Source organism: Gopherus evgoodei, chromosome 18, assembly GCF_007399415.2.
Source record: "Gopherus evgoodei ecotype Sinaloan lineage chromosome 18, rGopEvg1_v1.p, whole genome shotgun sequence".
NCBI classification, from domain to species: domain Eukaryota; kingdom Metazoa; phylum Chordata; order Testudines; family Testudinidae; genus Gopherus; species Gopherus evgoodei.
Genome location: NC_044339.1, coordinates 8,874,682 through 8,891,842, shown reverse-complemented (window position 1 = coordinate 8,891,842; position 17,161 = coordinate 8,874,682). Strand labels below are relative to the sequence as shown.

General features: G+C 41.2%; 1 protein-coding gene across 2 annotated transcripts in view; it reads left to right on the top strand.

Moving 5' to 3' along the window:
• The window catches only part of LOC115636983 (forkhead-associated domain-containing protein 1-like), a 38,704-nt gene extending 26,601 nt beyond the window's left edge, over positions 1 to 12,103 (top strand). For both annotated transcript variants that reach the window (XM_030537768.1, XM_030537767.1), the window contains 4 exons: positions 12 to 107; positions 1,850 to 2,070; positions 4,385 to 4,550; positions 9,422 to 12,103. In XM_030537768.1, the coding sequence (XP_030393628.1) occupies positions 12 to 107; positions 1,850 to 2,070; positions 4,385 to 4,550; positions 9,422 to 9,520 (582 nt within the window). In that variant the 3' untranslated portion in view covers positions 9,521 to 12,103. The remainder of the gene's footprint in view (positions 1 to 11; positions 108 to 1,849; positions 2,071 to 4,384; positions 4,551 to 9,421) is intronic.
• The last annotated feature ends 5,058 nt before the right edge of the window (positions 12,104 to 17,161 follow it).

The following is a 17,161-nucleotide window of genomic DNA, read 5'->3' as shown; positions in this document are numbered from 1 at the left end:
ATCTATTTCAGCTTCCAAGCCATTTTCCCAATACATATTCAAATGTAGCCTTAGAGAGGACAGCAAAGCTGGAAATGTCTGATGCTTTAGACCTCAGCGAGAAGATGGTATGTAAATAAAAAACAAGGTACAATCACATTCAGGAACTGTATATTGTGGGTCCTGTTAAAATCAGTGTCAGAATTTAGTGATCAGCTTCCAAATACCCTGGAAATCTCATGGGTTTCTTAGAGTATGAATTCATATCTGCAGGAACATCAAAACCTCTGTTAGCTGCCTAGGAAATATACAGTCCGAGCAGCTCCCAATGGCATGTGTTTCTTTTCCCTTCATTTTAACCTCCAAAAAAATGTTCCCTTGAAAGACCTTAGATCTTTGAATGTCTCCTTAGTATGGCATTAAAATAAAGCCCAAATTAATTATGTAGCCAGACTGTCCTCCAGCTAATGGGCCCCTTGAATGGTATGATAGCTTACTGTAGTGGATATGTGCTGGAGTATGCTTTGCCTTAAAAGAAGAGAGGATATGTAGGAATAAATAGCCTGAGACATAGGGATTTTTAAAATATATTTTAATGAGTTTGGGAGCAAGTGCCATCCTTAACCTTCTCTAAAACACAGACCACACACACTATGTAAAGCCAAATACTCAGCCGCTTCCTGAGGTTTGGCAATTTAGCAATGTTTAGTTCAAGCCTTTCCCATAAGTTTAGCTGCTCCTAGGATTCCTACCTCAGAATGGTTCTTCTGTCTCTACTGCTGCCTGCCTTGTAGCAGGATGGGATTATGAGCCACGAGCATTAGCAAGTCAGCAAAACACACGAAATACTTTCCCGTCAGAATCAAGACTTGCTAGCAGAGTGTTTCAGTGAAACATTACCAAACCTGTTGCACGTGTGATGCAAATATAAGAAGGGCTGTGTACATAGAGAAGCCTCGAAACTTCAGGAGACAGAGAGGACTGAGTGTTCCGTATGCGAATAAATGGTTGGGTATCCCTCTGACTGACTGGAAGTGGAAGACCGAGCCAAAAATCCAGTAAAACAACTGGTTCAACTCCCATGCTGTGTTGAGGTGGAAGGTGTTTTTGCTGTATCATTCTAGGCCTTTATAGCCTGCCCATCATCTGAATGCTTCACCCTCTTGCTTTCTACTTCAGCAGAGGTTATCTGAGTGACACCTCTCTGCTTCCCCACAGTGTGGGTCTGAGAATGTTTCCACCTGAGCCTGCATATCCCCAACAATGGCTTTGTGAGCCACTGCTGAGAACCACTGCCCAAGGGCACAGTCAGCACACTGACTCATCTTCTTTCTATTTATGTCCCAATTGCTGCGTGTTATTTATCTCCCCTTTTTTAAAATATGCTGATCATCATCAAAAAACTGTAAATAAAATCTCCCTATTGTAAACCCAACAGCGACATTTCATCCTGGTTTCTACTTCCTGGAAACAACACTGACCTCCAAAGTCTAGTTAGTTTCGAGTCCTTATGCCTCCATTGCGTGGGCATTGTGACAACCCAACAGATAGTGACTTTAGAACCATTGGATGCTGATCCAGTTCTGCACTTAAGTGCTTCATAGTCAAATTAATTGGTCTAATACATTATGAATGAATTTACATATTTGATACATTCTTGTTCTGCTTGATTCCTTAGGAACACATAAAGAGGCTAAGGAAAAAAAATAGGTTAAATTTAAATGAAGAGGCTAGCGCACGATAGTTTATTTACTGCCTTTAAATCCTTTACACTAAAGCAGAATGAAAGCAGATGGGTTGAGCAGTGTGATATTTTTCTAATTAGGAGTCAGCACTCCTAGTAAATAATTCACTCTCTATCTTCATACAGTACCTCAACTTAATTCATGCTCTTGGAAGTCTGATGAATGTGAAGGAGCTGACAGGAGTGCAGTCTTTTAAGCATCTTTCTCAGGATGAGAGGGAAAAAGTGAGAATGCAACGACAGAAGGACCTTGAGCTGCTGTACGATAAGATCAGCAAACTCAAGAGTCGGCTAGAAAGGAAAGAAGAACTACTGAAAGAATATGAGTCAGACATTGGACAACTCAGGTAGAGAAAACACACTTACTTACTATTTGCCAAGAGCCATGACAGTGGATCCAGCTGTCTTAGCAAAAAGAGCCAGAACTGTGACAAAAATTTGTGAGAAATTTTGTGAAAGGAGCATATTTACAATTCAGTTTTAATTACAGTATCCTTTTCTGTTTCCATAAAAACATTCACTATGTTACTGCGTGGAAATAAAGCTGGTGTAAGCTAGGAAATGTCCTCTTTGAACTTCATAGCTCTCTAAGATGGTATCTTCTAAGGCCACATCAAGCTAACCCAGGGGTAGGCAACCTATGGCACGGGTGCCAAAGGCGGCACGCAAGCTGATTTTCAGTGGCACTCTCACTACCCGGGTCCTAGCCACCAGTCTGGGAGGCTCTGCATTTTAATTTAATTTTAAATGAAGCTTTTTAAACATTTTTAAAAACTTATTTACTTTCCATACAACAATAGTTTAGTTATATATTATAGACTTATAGAAAGAGACCTTCTAAAAATGTTAAAATGTATGACTGGCACGTGAAACCTTAAATCAGAGTGAATAAATGAAGACTCGGCACAGCGCTTCTGAAAGGTTGCCGACCCCTGAGGTAACCAATGAAATGAAGTAGGAATTCTATTTAAAAACTAACCATACAAGATGGCACAATATCTATTATTGTACTAAATACCTATGTGTTGTTAGGATTGTCCATTACAAGGTATGTATGGAAACTGTATGCCTAGTTCTCAAAAATGGATATTTTAATAGGACATCCAAATTCTGAACCCCTATATAAGCACTTAGGCATTCATTCATTTTAAGCATCTGAGTGCCCATTTGAAATCCAAGTTTAGGGCTGGTCACTTAACAACCTACCATAGAAACTCAGATTTGAAAATAGGATCCTGCAGATGAAAATGATATCTAAAGGTTTGTAGTAGAAGCAAATAAACATCTGCTGCTTTTATTCTGCAGCAACATTACGCTTGTCTGTTTTTCCTGTTCAAGATTTATTATTAGTAACAGATACAATAATTATATAGTCTTTAATAATGTATATGATTCTTTGACGAATCCATGGCAAGTGATGCAGTTATTCTGCTTAATCATGTGCATCACATGTGGTGTTTGTCTCGTATAAAAAAAATGTCTAAAAAATTTGGAAAATGAAGCCAAAAAGAACAATGGAATGTTAAATGAGATTCTCTGGAATCTCTGGTTAAAATTCCACCCCAAAATTGAAGGGAAGGTTGGGGTTATTTCCCTGCCTAGCAAGAAATCCCCATCCCTGTGGATAGTAAAGTCTCCCTAACAGAACTAGCTATTCCCGGAACACATAAAAATGCTTTTTAAAGGAATTTTTTTTTGCTTTGAAATGTACAAAATTTGCCCAAATGTGCAGGTATTTTCAACATAATTCCTAAGGACAGAACTCCCAGCAGCCCCTCCTAAGTCTTCACCTAGTGTTCACAGTCATGCACACCGAATGACATGCTGTGCTATCCTCACACACCATGTACTTTGCAGAACTCAAGTATAAACAGTCCTGGCAAACATACTCAGGGTACGTCTACACTACAGGATAAATTCGAATTAGCTTAAACTGATTTTATAAAACAGATATTATAAAGTCGATTGTGTGCGTCCACACTAGGCACATTAATTCGGTGGTGTGCATCCGTGGTCCGAGGCTAGCGTCGATTTCTGGAGCAGTGCACTCTGGGTAGCTACTGTAAAAGAATCAGGCCAATAATGTTGATTTGCGTCCACACAAACCCTGAATCGATATAGTAATATCGATTTTAGCGTTATTCCTCTCGTTTTGTAGGAGTACAGAAATCGATTTAAAGAGCCCTTTAAATCGATATAAAGAGCAGTGTAGTGTGGATGGGTGCAGCGTTAAATCGATTCAATGCTGATAAAATCGGTTTAACAGCGTAGTGTGGACCAGGCCTCAGTATGTTGTCTGTGGGATGATACTACCTCCTTGCTTAGTTGTGGTTATGAGAAAACATTTTTGTTTCAATAGTCATTCTTTCAGCAGAGACATGCGCCCTAAAGAGAGGGGTTTATCATGGACTAAGGAGAAATTTTTGTGGGAAGTCCTTGTTAAAATATTTTCAGCATTTCACAGGAAAAACAGGGGGCCTGTTTCTCATTTACATTAAGGCCTTTTCTATGCCCCTGGTAGTGTAAAGGAGCCTTAAAGTGGGGTGTACATGTAATTTATCCTTTTTTTTAGGGCCCTTTACACTGCCAGAGATGTATCAAGGGGCTGTAGTGTAGATGAGAATAAAGCCCAAATGACTTTATCTTTTCTGTTTTGTACAGGGCAAATAAGGTATCTTTGCAAGCATACCAGGCCAAGATGACTAAACTGGAAGATGAAGTCTATAGAGAAGCAGAAGAGAATGCTCTGCTAAAAGAGGCTCTAGAGAGGACACAGTTCCAGCTGAATCAGGAGAAAAGATTGAACAGAGCTGTTAAACTGCATAAGGTAACAGTCTAGGGACAAGAGCCATGGCGGTGCTTCCATGAAGCTGGTAACTAAACATCCTCTTCTCCAGCTGTGTGTTGGACAGTAACCTAATTATTTAGGGGGCTGAATTTTGGTAGGTGCTGCTTGGAAACATCCTCTCTGTGGCAGGCACCGGTGAAAGATTACAGAGATAGCTGCAGGGTTAACATTGAGACGTCACCCTGCAATCCAAACACCACAGAACAAGACCCTGCAAGTTTTGACTTGGGTATGTGGAGGAGGGAGAGGAGCTAATCACAAACATATAGTAAGCTGGAAGGGCCTCTGTGTGGCTATCTTCGCACAGGGTTCAGCAGATCCGAAGGAGCCTATCACATTAATATGTAACCAAGAATAGAACTAGCTGAGATTTGGGAACAAAAATAGTAGTACACTTGCTATTTTTTCCTTGGTTTCCCTAATCTGTCTGTATAGTGTCATGAGCTTGGAGAGTGCTTTGTAGCTACAAAAGGGTTTTATCCCAGACTGTCATATTAATTGATGCTTTGGGTCTTTATCAAAATGTCCCTTAGAAGGGTGAATTGCACGTTGATACAAGAAAAGACCATTCATATTTGAAGGAAATATTGAGATTAAACTATAATTGTCAGCAGTTAGCTGCTTTTTTCATTGCAGCTTGATGTTGGCTTTGGGGAATGTGAGTAACTAAGTCTGCTTTGTTGGGGTTATCAAATTTGGAGTCATATTTAGTTCTGATGTGTCTCAGCTAAATTTTTGATAGGATGTCCAAGGCAAGATTCGCAATTGGATGTCATTTTACTGGTATTTTCACCCAGAGCCATTTAGAGGAACTGGAGAAGAGAAGTGAATAGTTGTCACCATGTTGTACCTGTTCACAAAAAGACAGAGTCAGGAAGGTCCGAATATGTCTGAACACTTGCTCATAGTAGCAGAAGCGGTGTAATCATTTCGCCTAATTTATAAGGTATGGACTTCAGTCCATCTACTAATACTTAATTTGTGTGTCATAACATCCATGAATGAAGAGATTGAACTGGCCCAGCAATATGAAGGAAGAGCAGTAATGTAATAGTAATATTAATGGCATTGATCCAAAGAACTCAAAGCAGAAACTCCATTATACAGACTGGGAAACTGAGGCATGGAGAAGTTAAGTAACTCATTCAAGATCACATAGCCAGCTAGAGGCAGAAACAGAACCCAGCTTTCCCGATTTCCAGTCCCCTGTTCCAACCAACAGAGCACAGTGAAGTAGGGGAAAGCCAGTGCTGCAACTGAATGGACAGCAGGAGGGAAGCAGCAATGAACTGTGGCAGGGAAGAAGCGCACACAGCAGGAGCCTGGGGAGCAGATGACAACACGCGGGAAACTGGGAGGGCTGCCAAAGAAGGTGGGAGCCATGTATTGAATTAAAAAGGCCAAATTTGGAACATAAGTGAAATGACTATAATTCCATAGAGGCACCCAAGCTCTGTGTATGCATATCCTGAACTCCTCAGGGGAACTCTGGCCTCTTCATTCCTTAGTTGCCTGTTGTTATTTCTATGTGCAAGGCACTACAAACATCAACAGGTGCAGAATTTGAAATTTCTGCAAGCTCTACCTAGAGAACCTTGAAAGACGTTGTACATTTCAAAGCTGCAGCATACACCAGGGCACAGTCATCCTCTCCCTACACTTGGATGTCTGCACTGTGCATGCCTTTTTCTGATTACATAACGAGTTAGTGAACTGTAGATTCTTGCAGTAAACCCTCCATCATACTGCATAAAGTTATGGTTCTCTTAACCACTTGGTCAGCGTAAGACAATCACCTTAATTAACCTATGCTCTGTCTAATGCATTCTATGCCTAATTCACCCACTAATTGTAAATTTCCTTTTATAGAACCTGGGTAAAATTTTCAAAAATGCCTTAGTCCCTCTAAAAGTCTAATGAGATTTATTTTGCTTACACCCTTTTAAAAAGTTCATCCTCTATGTCTGCAGGGGAAGACATTCTTGAAGTCACGATTTACCTTCTCTGCAGCTGAGAGGTCTTTTTTGTAAATCACACTCCGTTTATGGAATCTCAAGGTCTCTATATCTCTATCTGAAACAGAATTGTGCAGCATCTGTTATTTGCTTATGAAAATATCTAGTCCAGAAGGGCCCAATGGTCTTTTTGTTACGGATGTGGCCACACCATTTGCTTTTAGCATCTGTAAACACAAGTTATTACATTTTACTTTTTATCAGGTAGGAAATAATATGGTCTTGATACACCACACAGGGGGCTCACTCTAGTAAAGTGGTGCTTTAGAATTGTTCACTATATTTGGAATTCATTTTAAAGATCCATCTCGTGGAGTCATGTGATTACCTGAGATTCTCAGCATTCATTTTTTTAAAAAGTCAGTCTCTGGCCCTCATGGTTGCAGAGAAAAGCCTGAAAATGTGATCCCCAGAGGCTCAGAATCCAGAAGGCAAAAGAATAAAAAGAACCCAATGTATTATTTTTCAACTCTCATGATTTTTAAAACCAGTTGCCTCAATATGGGGGAACTGACTCATGATTTTTGAATGCTTGGCTTGGCATCCTCTGAATTTGTGGTCGCAGATGGCATCCTCACACTTACCATCCTTTCACCATGGAGCATTGGTTTTAGTTCTCCCAGGCGCAAGGATATACAGAGGGAATTCCAAGGTAGGGTTATGAACCAGTAATTGGTAATCTTCTTTACAGATCTACACCCACCTACCCTACACAGCTCACTTAAATCCCTAATATTCACTAGGCAGGCCACACCGATGAAGCACGATCATTTCTTTGTGACTTGTTGATCACTGCTTAGCTACCATAAAGCTCCATGTACACTTGTGGTGTTCCACAAATAATATCTGACATTCCCCTGTGGGGGAAGGAACTAGTACATTTATTTGTATTAACAAGCAGATGCTTAAAAAATCAGGATCCAGCACCAGATTCCCTAGATCAGTTAGTAAGGATTATAAAGGGTAGGTCATGCATAACAAATCTGATTAACTTCCTTGTGGAAATGACAATGAGAGCTGACAGGAGAGAGGCAGCAGATGTAATGTACTAGGAGTTTAAGAGGGTTTAAACAGTACCACCAAGGGAGAGGTGTACCATGTATAAGATTAGTAATTACAGTATTAATGATGAAAATTTGGCATAATGACACTGGTCAGATAAGGAGGGGCAATGAGTGATGCAGGGATTGTCCTAACCTCTGGTCTTAGTCACACTCCAGAGAAAAGAACTTGCAGTTGCGTGTACTAATTTTCAGACCAAATGCAACCGGAAGGGAAACCAGGACCTAAAAGAACAGAGCTTACTCAGAAGAGTGAGAAGAGAGGCAAGAAACAGGGAAAGGGATTCCACTTAAAGGTCACATGCAGTCTGTTCATGAAAAGGAAGTGGGGATAACAGTGAAGGGAATATTTCACCTCCCTTTGTCTCTGCACAATCACAAGTATCATCTTATAAAGCAGTGCCCCAATCATAGAATATCAGGGTTGGAAGGGACCTCAGGAGGTATCTAGCCCAACCCCCTGCTCAAAGCAGGACCAATCCCCAGACAGCTTTTTACCCCAGATCCCTAAATGGCCCCCTCAAGGATTGAACTCACAACCCTGGGTTTAGCAGGCCAATGCTCAAACCACTGAGTTATCCCTCCTCATGTCTAGGCCCTTCAGACTCTGGTCTAATCTGCATTTATGCACATCACCAAATCATCAGACAATTTAGCAGAATGCAGTGGGACTGGGATTCTCCTACAAACAGTTTCATCACTGCAATAAATAGGAGTACAGCTCATTAGGATTAAAGTGCATTGGCAATGCTGTGTGTGGAGTGTCATGAGTAAGGCACAGAAGGTAGTTGTCCCTCTCTGTTCGGCACTGGTGACACCTTGGAGCACTGTGTCCAGTTCTGTGTCACACTTAAGGAAAGACGTGGACAAATTGGAGAGAGTCCAGAGGAGAGCAATAAAAATGATAAAAGATGTAGAAAAACCCACCCTTTGAGGAAGGATTAAAAATACAGGCATGTTTAGTCTTGAGAAAAGAAGACTGGGGTGGGGGGGACTTGATAACAGTCTTTAAAGTATGTTAAGGGCTGTTGTGAAACAGATGGTGATCAGTTGTTCTCTGTATCTACTGAAGGTAGGACAAGAAGTAGTGGGCTTAATTGGCAGCCAGGGGGGTTAGGTTAGATATTAGAGGGAAAATTAAATTAAGCTCTGGAATAGCCTTCTAAGAGAGGTTGTGGAGTCCCCATCATTGGAGGTTTTTAAGAAGAAGTTGGACAGACATCTGTCAGGGATGGTCTAGATTTACTTGGTCCTGCCACAGCACAGGGGGCTGGACTTGATGACTTCTTGAGGTCCCTTCCAGCCCCACATTTCTATGATTCTGTGGTTTAACCCAGCTCTATCAGTAGCTTATTGTTATGAGGATTAAACTGAATCATTAAAAAACGGGTGCTTAAAGTTTGGTCCTGAGATTCAGATTTAGGTATTGTAAGTGGCCTGATTTTTCTTAAGTCCTGGGTATGCAGCAGCTTTCATACACTGAACCAGGTCTCATCCTGGCCTTCCATCTTGTGTGCTGCACTAACTAGGTGTAGACATCATAGACAACACTTGCACCAGTGCACCTCCCTCTGTGTGGTGTTACTGCTACTGCGTGTTGGCAATCTACACTAGCAAATTTACCCTTTGGTTTAAATCTGCATTTACTGCATAATATTGATGTAATGAACACATGAGCATGAGAAAGATAGGAAAGTTCAGGGTTACATTGCAATCTACAAGCTTTAAGTTGTCCCGTATAAGAACAATTTTTTAATCTCTCTCTGTCTCGCAGCCTGGACCTAAAACAAAATCATTCCCCGAAAAGCTGAAGACAACAGACCATGTGATAGAAGCATTTAAGAGGAGAGCACATATTAATGCCACCTCATAGGCATTTCTCTTGCAAAATCCTGTGGTAGGAATTTGCCAAGTAATTAATACTATTTGGGTTAGATCTGTTATTAATTGTATTGTTTTGATGAGAATCCATGTAGCCCTTGTGTAAATACATGAGATGCTGCAGTATATCTTGAATTACATAGGACTCGTTTTTCCTTAGTATGCTTATGTACCATATTATATTTTGATTATTAGAAGTTTAAGAAAAATGGTCATTTTAATACAACTGATATATACATTCAGAAGTGTATTTTTTATCTTTACATGTATCCTTTTTTAAAATAGTCTCAAACTCCTAAGATCTGCTTAGGATAAATTTTGTATGTTGGTGTAGTTTGCGTGAGCCCTGACACAATCCTAAATCCAAGTAGATCCATAATGAAGTTCCAGCATGAGCTATGAAAATGGACCATCAGGTTCTAGCAACTAACTTCCAGCATTGCATAAATATGACTGAACAGAACCATTCTGAGTCCATTGTGTAATTACAACCAATTGAAAGAACGCTGTTCATTTACTAGGATCTTACTTAAATAATACACCTGCATGAGCAATCTGGGAGCCACATTTGATAAGCAGCCTTAGGGACCAACCCAAATTCCCATACTCCAGTGAATACAGAACAGCAAGGGCTCACCTGTCTATTACTCTGATCAGATGTATTATTTATAACTATAGCATTCTTGAAAACTAAAGGCTATTTTCCTTTGCAAAATCAGAGCAAAACGTTGGTAGTTGCTACCCCGCAAAATAATCCTTGATATCTGAGAAAGCTAATCTTGCTAAGTAGTGAGGCAGATGTTAGCCCATTTGCTGCTGGGTCAGTGCAGTAAGCTAGTGGTTCTGGTACACATTGTCCCCACAGTCATTCTCCCTTTGTTGTATTCAGAACAGTTTGCACAGATCTTTTCAACAAAGGGTAATTTGGATTCTAGGCTGTATAGATAAAATCTTATTATATTGCAAATTGTCTATATTTTGGCACTAACAAACTGGCTCATTAGTGCTAAAATGTCCAGTGTGTGGACATGATTTAGTCAGTGTCTCACTGCTAACTTTATGTATGGTATAATAGCCCGTAACCAGTAGCTCTTTTCTGGTGCAGATTTGGTTTAGTTCCAAACACACTGGGTAAAGTCTGTCTCTGTTTAGGACTTGGCCTATTTTTCTTACTAGATGTGCAATGTGCGTCCCTCTGTACAATGTCCTGAGTTTATTTTGGGACAATACATTACCTAACATGCCTGTTTTATTTTAACATTTTGCTCTGACCCTGTCCATCTGTTCTGTCTGAACCTTTGCAGCAGTTCTTCCTTAAGGGTTTTTTGTGACATTGTTATTTTTCAATCCTCATATATTGCCCTTCCCCCTGCCCTATAACATTAGCTAATTTCTATAGCTGTAGTACCCTGGAATAATCTAGTTTTGCATGTGGCTATCACTTCAGTATTGTCCCAAGGATTTGAAAAGTCTCCTCTGTCTTGCTTGTGATAAATTGAATCTTCTGGTCAGCTGCTAGTAAGGTAATCATTACCAAACTAGCATATGCTCCATTATTTCCTACGTTTTTTTCTTTCATAGTTTTATCCATTGTTCTTCCCAGTGCATCAGGTATAGATGTAACTTTGCTACAAGTGGAAGACTTTCAGGTCATCTCAGAAGCTTGATCATAATTCTTTTAATCTGCAGAGGGCAGTCGCTCAGTGACTTCATAAAGAAGAATTGCTGGTTGATGGTCAGTTTCAGACCATTAATAGTCGAATTAAACAGTTTTCTAGCAAATACAATGTTTAGCAGCTTTTTTATCTATATGTCCAATTTCCATTGTCAGTCAATATTTTATCTAAACAACAGGTCATCACTGATAATCAGACCTTTGCTCAAGGTTTTCAGATGTTTCAAGATATTTTGCAGCACAGGGAAACTGTTACGGTTATATCATTCCTGCAGAGTTCTGATGACACCAAAAATCAATAGCTTTGCCCTTGGTGCTCAGCATGTGATGCCAAAAGTCTAGTAATGTCCAACAATCTGAGAAGTTGAAGAAACTAGTACAAGCCATGTACTTGGTGTTTACTGCTCTTCCCAAATTGTTAGAAACATATAAATGAAGTAAATTTGGCATGATTTTCAGAGGTCCTGAGCAACCGCAGCTTTCTGTAGAAGTTAGTGGGAACACATATGTGCTCAGCACCTTTGAAAATCAGGGAAATTATTTTTAAAAAGCTTATTTTTAACATGATACCTATTCTCAAGATTCAATGCACAGAGCCAATGTGCTACAATAACCTTTCCCGGCAATCTCATGCATGGAAATATCTACATCTTTGCAATTCACGCTTGCATTGAGTCATTAGTTTATCTCGGTATTTGGCACTGGTCCAACTGTGCTTGAATACTGCATTCTGTTTTGGTGCCCATAATTCAAAAAGGAAATAGATAAATTAAGGAGAGTACAGAAAAGAGCCATGGGAATGAATAAAGGGTTAGAAAACATGCTTTACAGTGAGAAGCAAAGAGCTTCTATGCCCTGGTCTACACTGGGGGAGATTGGGGTCAATCTAAGTTATGCAACTTCAGCTATGTGAATAATGTATCTGAAGTCGACATACTTAGATTGACTTACCATTAGGGTGACCAGACAGCAGTGTGAAAAATTGGGACAGGAGGTGGGGGGTAATAGGAGCCTGTACAAGAAAAAGACCCCAAAATCAGGATTGTCCCTATAAAATCGGGACATCTGGTCACCCTTACTGTGGTGTCTTCAGCACGGTGAGTTGACTGCTGATGCTCCCTTGTCAACTACACCTGCACCTCACACGGCGGTGGAGTACAGGAATCGACAGGAGAGCGCTCAGAGGTCAATTTATCGCTTCTAGATTAGACACGATAAATTGATCCCTGCTGGATCGATCGCTGCCCACAGATTTGGCGGGTAGTAAACACATACCCTATGTAGCTTAACAAAGAAAAGGTTAAGGTGTGACTTGATTACAGTCTGTAAGTATCTACGTGGGGAACAAATATTTAATAACGGGATCTTCACTTCTAGTAGAGCAAGGTATAACACAATCCAATGATTGGAAGTTGAAGCTGGACAAATTCAGACTGGAAGTATGGTGTACATTTTTGACAGTGACGATAATTAACTATTAGAACAATTTATCAAGGGTCATGGTGCATTCTCCATCACTGACAATATTTAAATCAAGGCTGAATGTCTTTCTAAAAGATCTGCTTTAGGAATTATTTTGGGGAAATTCTCTGGAGTGTGTTATACAGGAGGTCAGACTAGATGACAACAATGGTCCCTCTGGCTTTGGAATCTATGGAACAAGTTCTCCTTTATAGCTTAGACATATTTGTATGCTCTGCTTATTTCTTCACCACTGCTGTGTACTTCATAGAACAGCTTCTGAAAAGTTGCTCCACTAATTCCATTATAAATGTTCTTTAGTAATTGCATCTCTAGTACTGTGAACTGGTACTTTAATTAAATATCATTTTCACGCCCTATAGCCTGATGGGGTTTTTGTCTTTGGTTTTTTCTTACTGCCAGGCCATTGAAAAGGACACAGAACAACCACGCTTTTAACTGCTGCTCTCAGTTCTCTCCCACTCATTCAGTCAGGCCTCGTGTTGAAACCAGGAGGTTTTGACAAGAGACTGACATTCAAAATATCTGTTTCAAGTCAGCCAACTACCATCCTAAAGCTTGATATTCTCAAAATAGCTGGTGACAAGCATAAATCACCTTTATCAAACTATTTCTATTGCCAGAAAACTTAAGATCTGAACCAAAGAGGAATAATTTAAAGGAAACAAAAGAAGAATCTTTATCTTATTGAACACGCAAAGCAATCATTAAGGGTTATGTATTCAGCTGCTCTGTAGCCCTGCCTGGTTTTGCAGGCACAGAGCTCTAGCTACCTGATTGCAGCTGCTCAAATAGTCTGCTTTGCATCAGCAATTAAATTGTGGGTGCATCTTGAAGATGTCAGACCAATTCTCCAATTTCTCAAGGTCATTTTGAATTCTAATCCTGTCCTCCAAAGTGCTAATCTCCCCTTCCACCTCGGTGTCATCTGCAAATTTTATAACATACTTAGTTAAGGGAGTGGACAGTATCAGAGGGGTAGCCGTGTTAGTCTTGATCTGTAAAAAGCAACAAAGAGTCCTGTGGCACCTTATAGACTAACAGAAGTATTGGAGCATGAGCTTTCATGGGTGAATATCCACTTCATCAGAAGCACTATTCACCCATGAAAGTTCATGCTCCAATACATGTTAGTCTATAAGGTGCCGCAGGACTCTTTGTCCATTATCTAAGTCATTCATGAAATGTTGACTAGTGCCAGACTCCTGCAGGACCATATTTGATGCTTTCCCCCCAATTTGACAGCGAACCATTGATAACAGCTCTTTGAGTACGGTCTTTCAACCAGTGTTGTACCCACCTTATAGTAAGTTCCTGTAGATCACATTTCCCTAGTTTGCTTACAAGACTATAATGTGGACTGTATCAAAAGCCTTACTAAATTAAGAAATATCACATCTACAGCTTCACTCCTTGTCCACTAGACCAGGAATGTTATCAAAGAAGGAAATTAGGCTGGTTTGGCATGATTTGTTCTTGACAAATCCGTGCTGGCTATTCGATATAACCCTATTCTTGAGATGCACACAAATGGATTGTTTAATAATTTGTTCCAGTATTTTTCCAGGTGTCAAAGCCAGGCTGACTAGTCTACAATTTGCCACATTCCCTTTATTCCCCTTTTTAAAGATGGGACCTTTGTTTGCCCTTCTCCAGTCCTCTGGGACCTCACCCATCTTCCGTGAGGTCTCAAAAATAATCGCGAATGGTTCCGAGATTGCTTCAGATAATTCCTAAGTACCCTACAATGAATTTCATCAGGCTCTGCTGAATTGAATATATCTGACTTATAAATTCTTCAACTCATTCTTTCTCTTTTTTGACTTGCATTCCTTCCCCCTTTTGTTAATATTAATTGTATTAAGCATCTGGTCATAAATAACCTTTTTAGTGGAGACTGAAGCAAATAAGCATTAAACAACTCAGCCTTCCTAATGTCATCCATTATTAGCTCTCCTTCCCTGCTAAGTAGAGGACCTACACTTTGTCTTTCTCTTGTTATTAAAGTATGTAAATAATCTCTTATTGCCTTCTCTCACTTGCTAGGTATAATTCATGTTGTGCCTTAGTCTTTCTAATTTTGTCCCTGATGCTTGCACTCTTCGTTTAGCAATTTGTCCAAGTGTGCACTTTTTGTAGGGTTCTTTTTTGATTTGCTGGTCATTACAAAGTCCCTGATGGAGCTATATTGGCCTCTTACTGTTTTTCCTATCTTTCCTTCACATGGGGATAGTTTTCTGTTTTGTGTTTAATATTAATTTAATATAAGGATATAAATACAGTGTTTCTACCAGCAATTTTCTAACTTGTCAGTTAATGCTGGCATTCACTTAGCTCACAAATAGTGGTGCTTCTGTGCATATAAATAATGCACATATTTATTTCTTGACAATAATTAAAAAAGATTCTTGGGGGAGGCAGTGGAGGCTTGGCTGCTTTTTCATATGTGAGCCAGCTCTTCCTGGGTAACCGTGCTATGCCGGTGCCAAGTTTGGCCCATCACAATCACTTTCACGGCAACAGACTAGTGTCACAAACACAGGATTATAACTTGGCTGCAGGGGATTCCAGCAGAAGGAGAAGCTTGACAGGAGAGAAGAAAGTTCAGCTCATCACCCTAGGGGAGGGAGAGCCCCAATTAGCGGTTGTATTTTTTTAAATAAAATATCTATCCTCTAATTCGTTTCAGTGACAGTAAAATGGACATCCCCAATAGAGGTTTCCTTTAATGGTGTTGATTAATGAACATTTAATATGCAAAGTAAATTGATTTGTGATCTGAATACTAAAATGCAGCAATAATAATGCTTAGCTCTTACAAAAGCTACTGTTTTGTACAATTCCTTGTAAGGTCTACCTACCAAGCATGCTCGTCTTTTTGTAGCATTCTGTGATGTTACCTTGTCTGTAATTGTTGTAAGATGTTCAGCTATCATAGCAATGCTCAGTATTAAAAAAACCCAACCTATTAATCTCTTTCAAATGCTAGCAGATACTAGTTTGACATCTCTACACACACCAGCTAATCCATCGTCCCTCCCTGCCTACAGCAGCCTCATAATCTCCCAGAGCGGATATATCATTATTACACACAATATGGTCATAAAACACTGCAAGGGCATAATTAGCTTGCAAATGTGTGGTGTCTTCCATTCAAGGATCTCAAAACATAAATTAAGGGGAGAGAGAGAGACTCTCTCTCTCTCTCCCTCTCCCTGTTTAACAAGCAAAGGCCAGGCACAGATACTTTAAGGGCCAGGGCTCAGATTCACAAAGGTAATCAATGGAAGTTAGGAACCTAAATAACCTTTAGAAATCTGGCCTTAAGTGACTTGCCCAAGATCCCACAGGAAGTTTGTAGCAGAGATAAAAATATAACTGGAAGTCCAGGCTTTTGGTACTAGCTAATCACGCAACCCATGGTTCCCAAACAGCAGCCATCCATCAGACCCACACCAGCACCAATGGGAGAGAAGGGGTGTGTTGGCCAGTATCTCTTTAAGCGGTGGGCCACTTTATGAGACAGTTTAAGAACTCCTGGACTAGCGCGTGGGAGTGTAGAGGACTAGCACACCAGTGACTGCTTCCCCCAGGAAATGATTCAGCTGGGGGTGCAGGGCATAGGAGGGTGAGAGAATTGCGCTGGTTGCTAACGTTTGCTCCAGAAGGAAACTCCCTCTCTTTAAAAGGTGGCGCTTGGACTAGGGGAACATCAGGAAGAGAGACAGTCTATTAGCCTCCCCTGTTTGTGTGTGTCCTGCTGCAGCCCCTGTGCTGGTCACCAGCCTGAGCCTGTCTGTCCTGGATTGGGCAGCAGCCTCATGCATCTGTCTGTCCTGTGCCACAGCCTGTATCCTGTCCAGCCTGACCCTCCTGTTCGTCCTGCACTGTGCACCAACCTCGCCTGTCTGTTCTGTGCTCCAGCCATGTCCTGTCCAGCCTGCCCCTCCTGTCTGTCCTGCACCGTGCACCAACCTCACCTGTCTGTTCTGTGCTCCAGCCATGTCCTGTCCAGCCTGACCCTCCTGTCCGTCCTGCACCGTGCACCAACCTCACCTGTCTGTTCTGTGCTCCAGCCATGTCCTGTCCAGCCTGACCCTCCTGTCCATCTGACCTGTGCTTGACCCTCTGTCCCATCTGTAAGTCTGTCCTGCACTGTGCACCAGCCTGACGCGTATCTCTGTCCCTTGTCCTGTCCAGCCAGACTTGCCTGTCGCTGTGTCCTGGGCCCCAGCCCCTGTTCTGTCCAGCCTGCCCCTTCTGTCTGTCTGTCCTGCACCGTGCACCAACCTCACCTGTCTGTCTTGTGCCTCAGCCCCTGTCCAGCCTGCCACTCCTGTCTGTCCTGCACCGTGCCCCAACCTCCCCTGTCTGTCCTGTGCCCCAGCCTGCCCCTCCTGTCTGTCCTGCACCGTGCACCAACCTCCCTGTCTGTCCTGTGTCCCAGCCCCTGTCCAGCCTGCCCCTCCTGTCTGT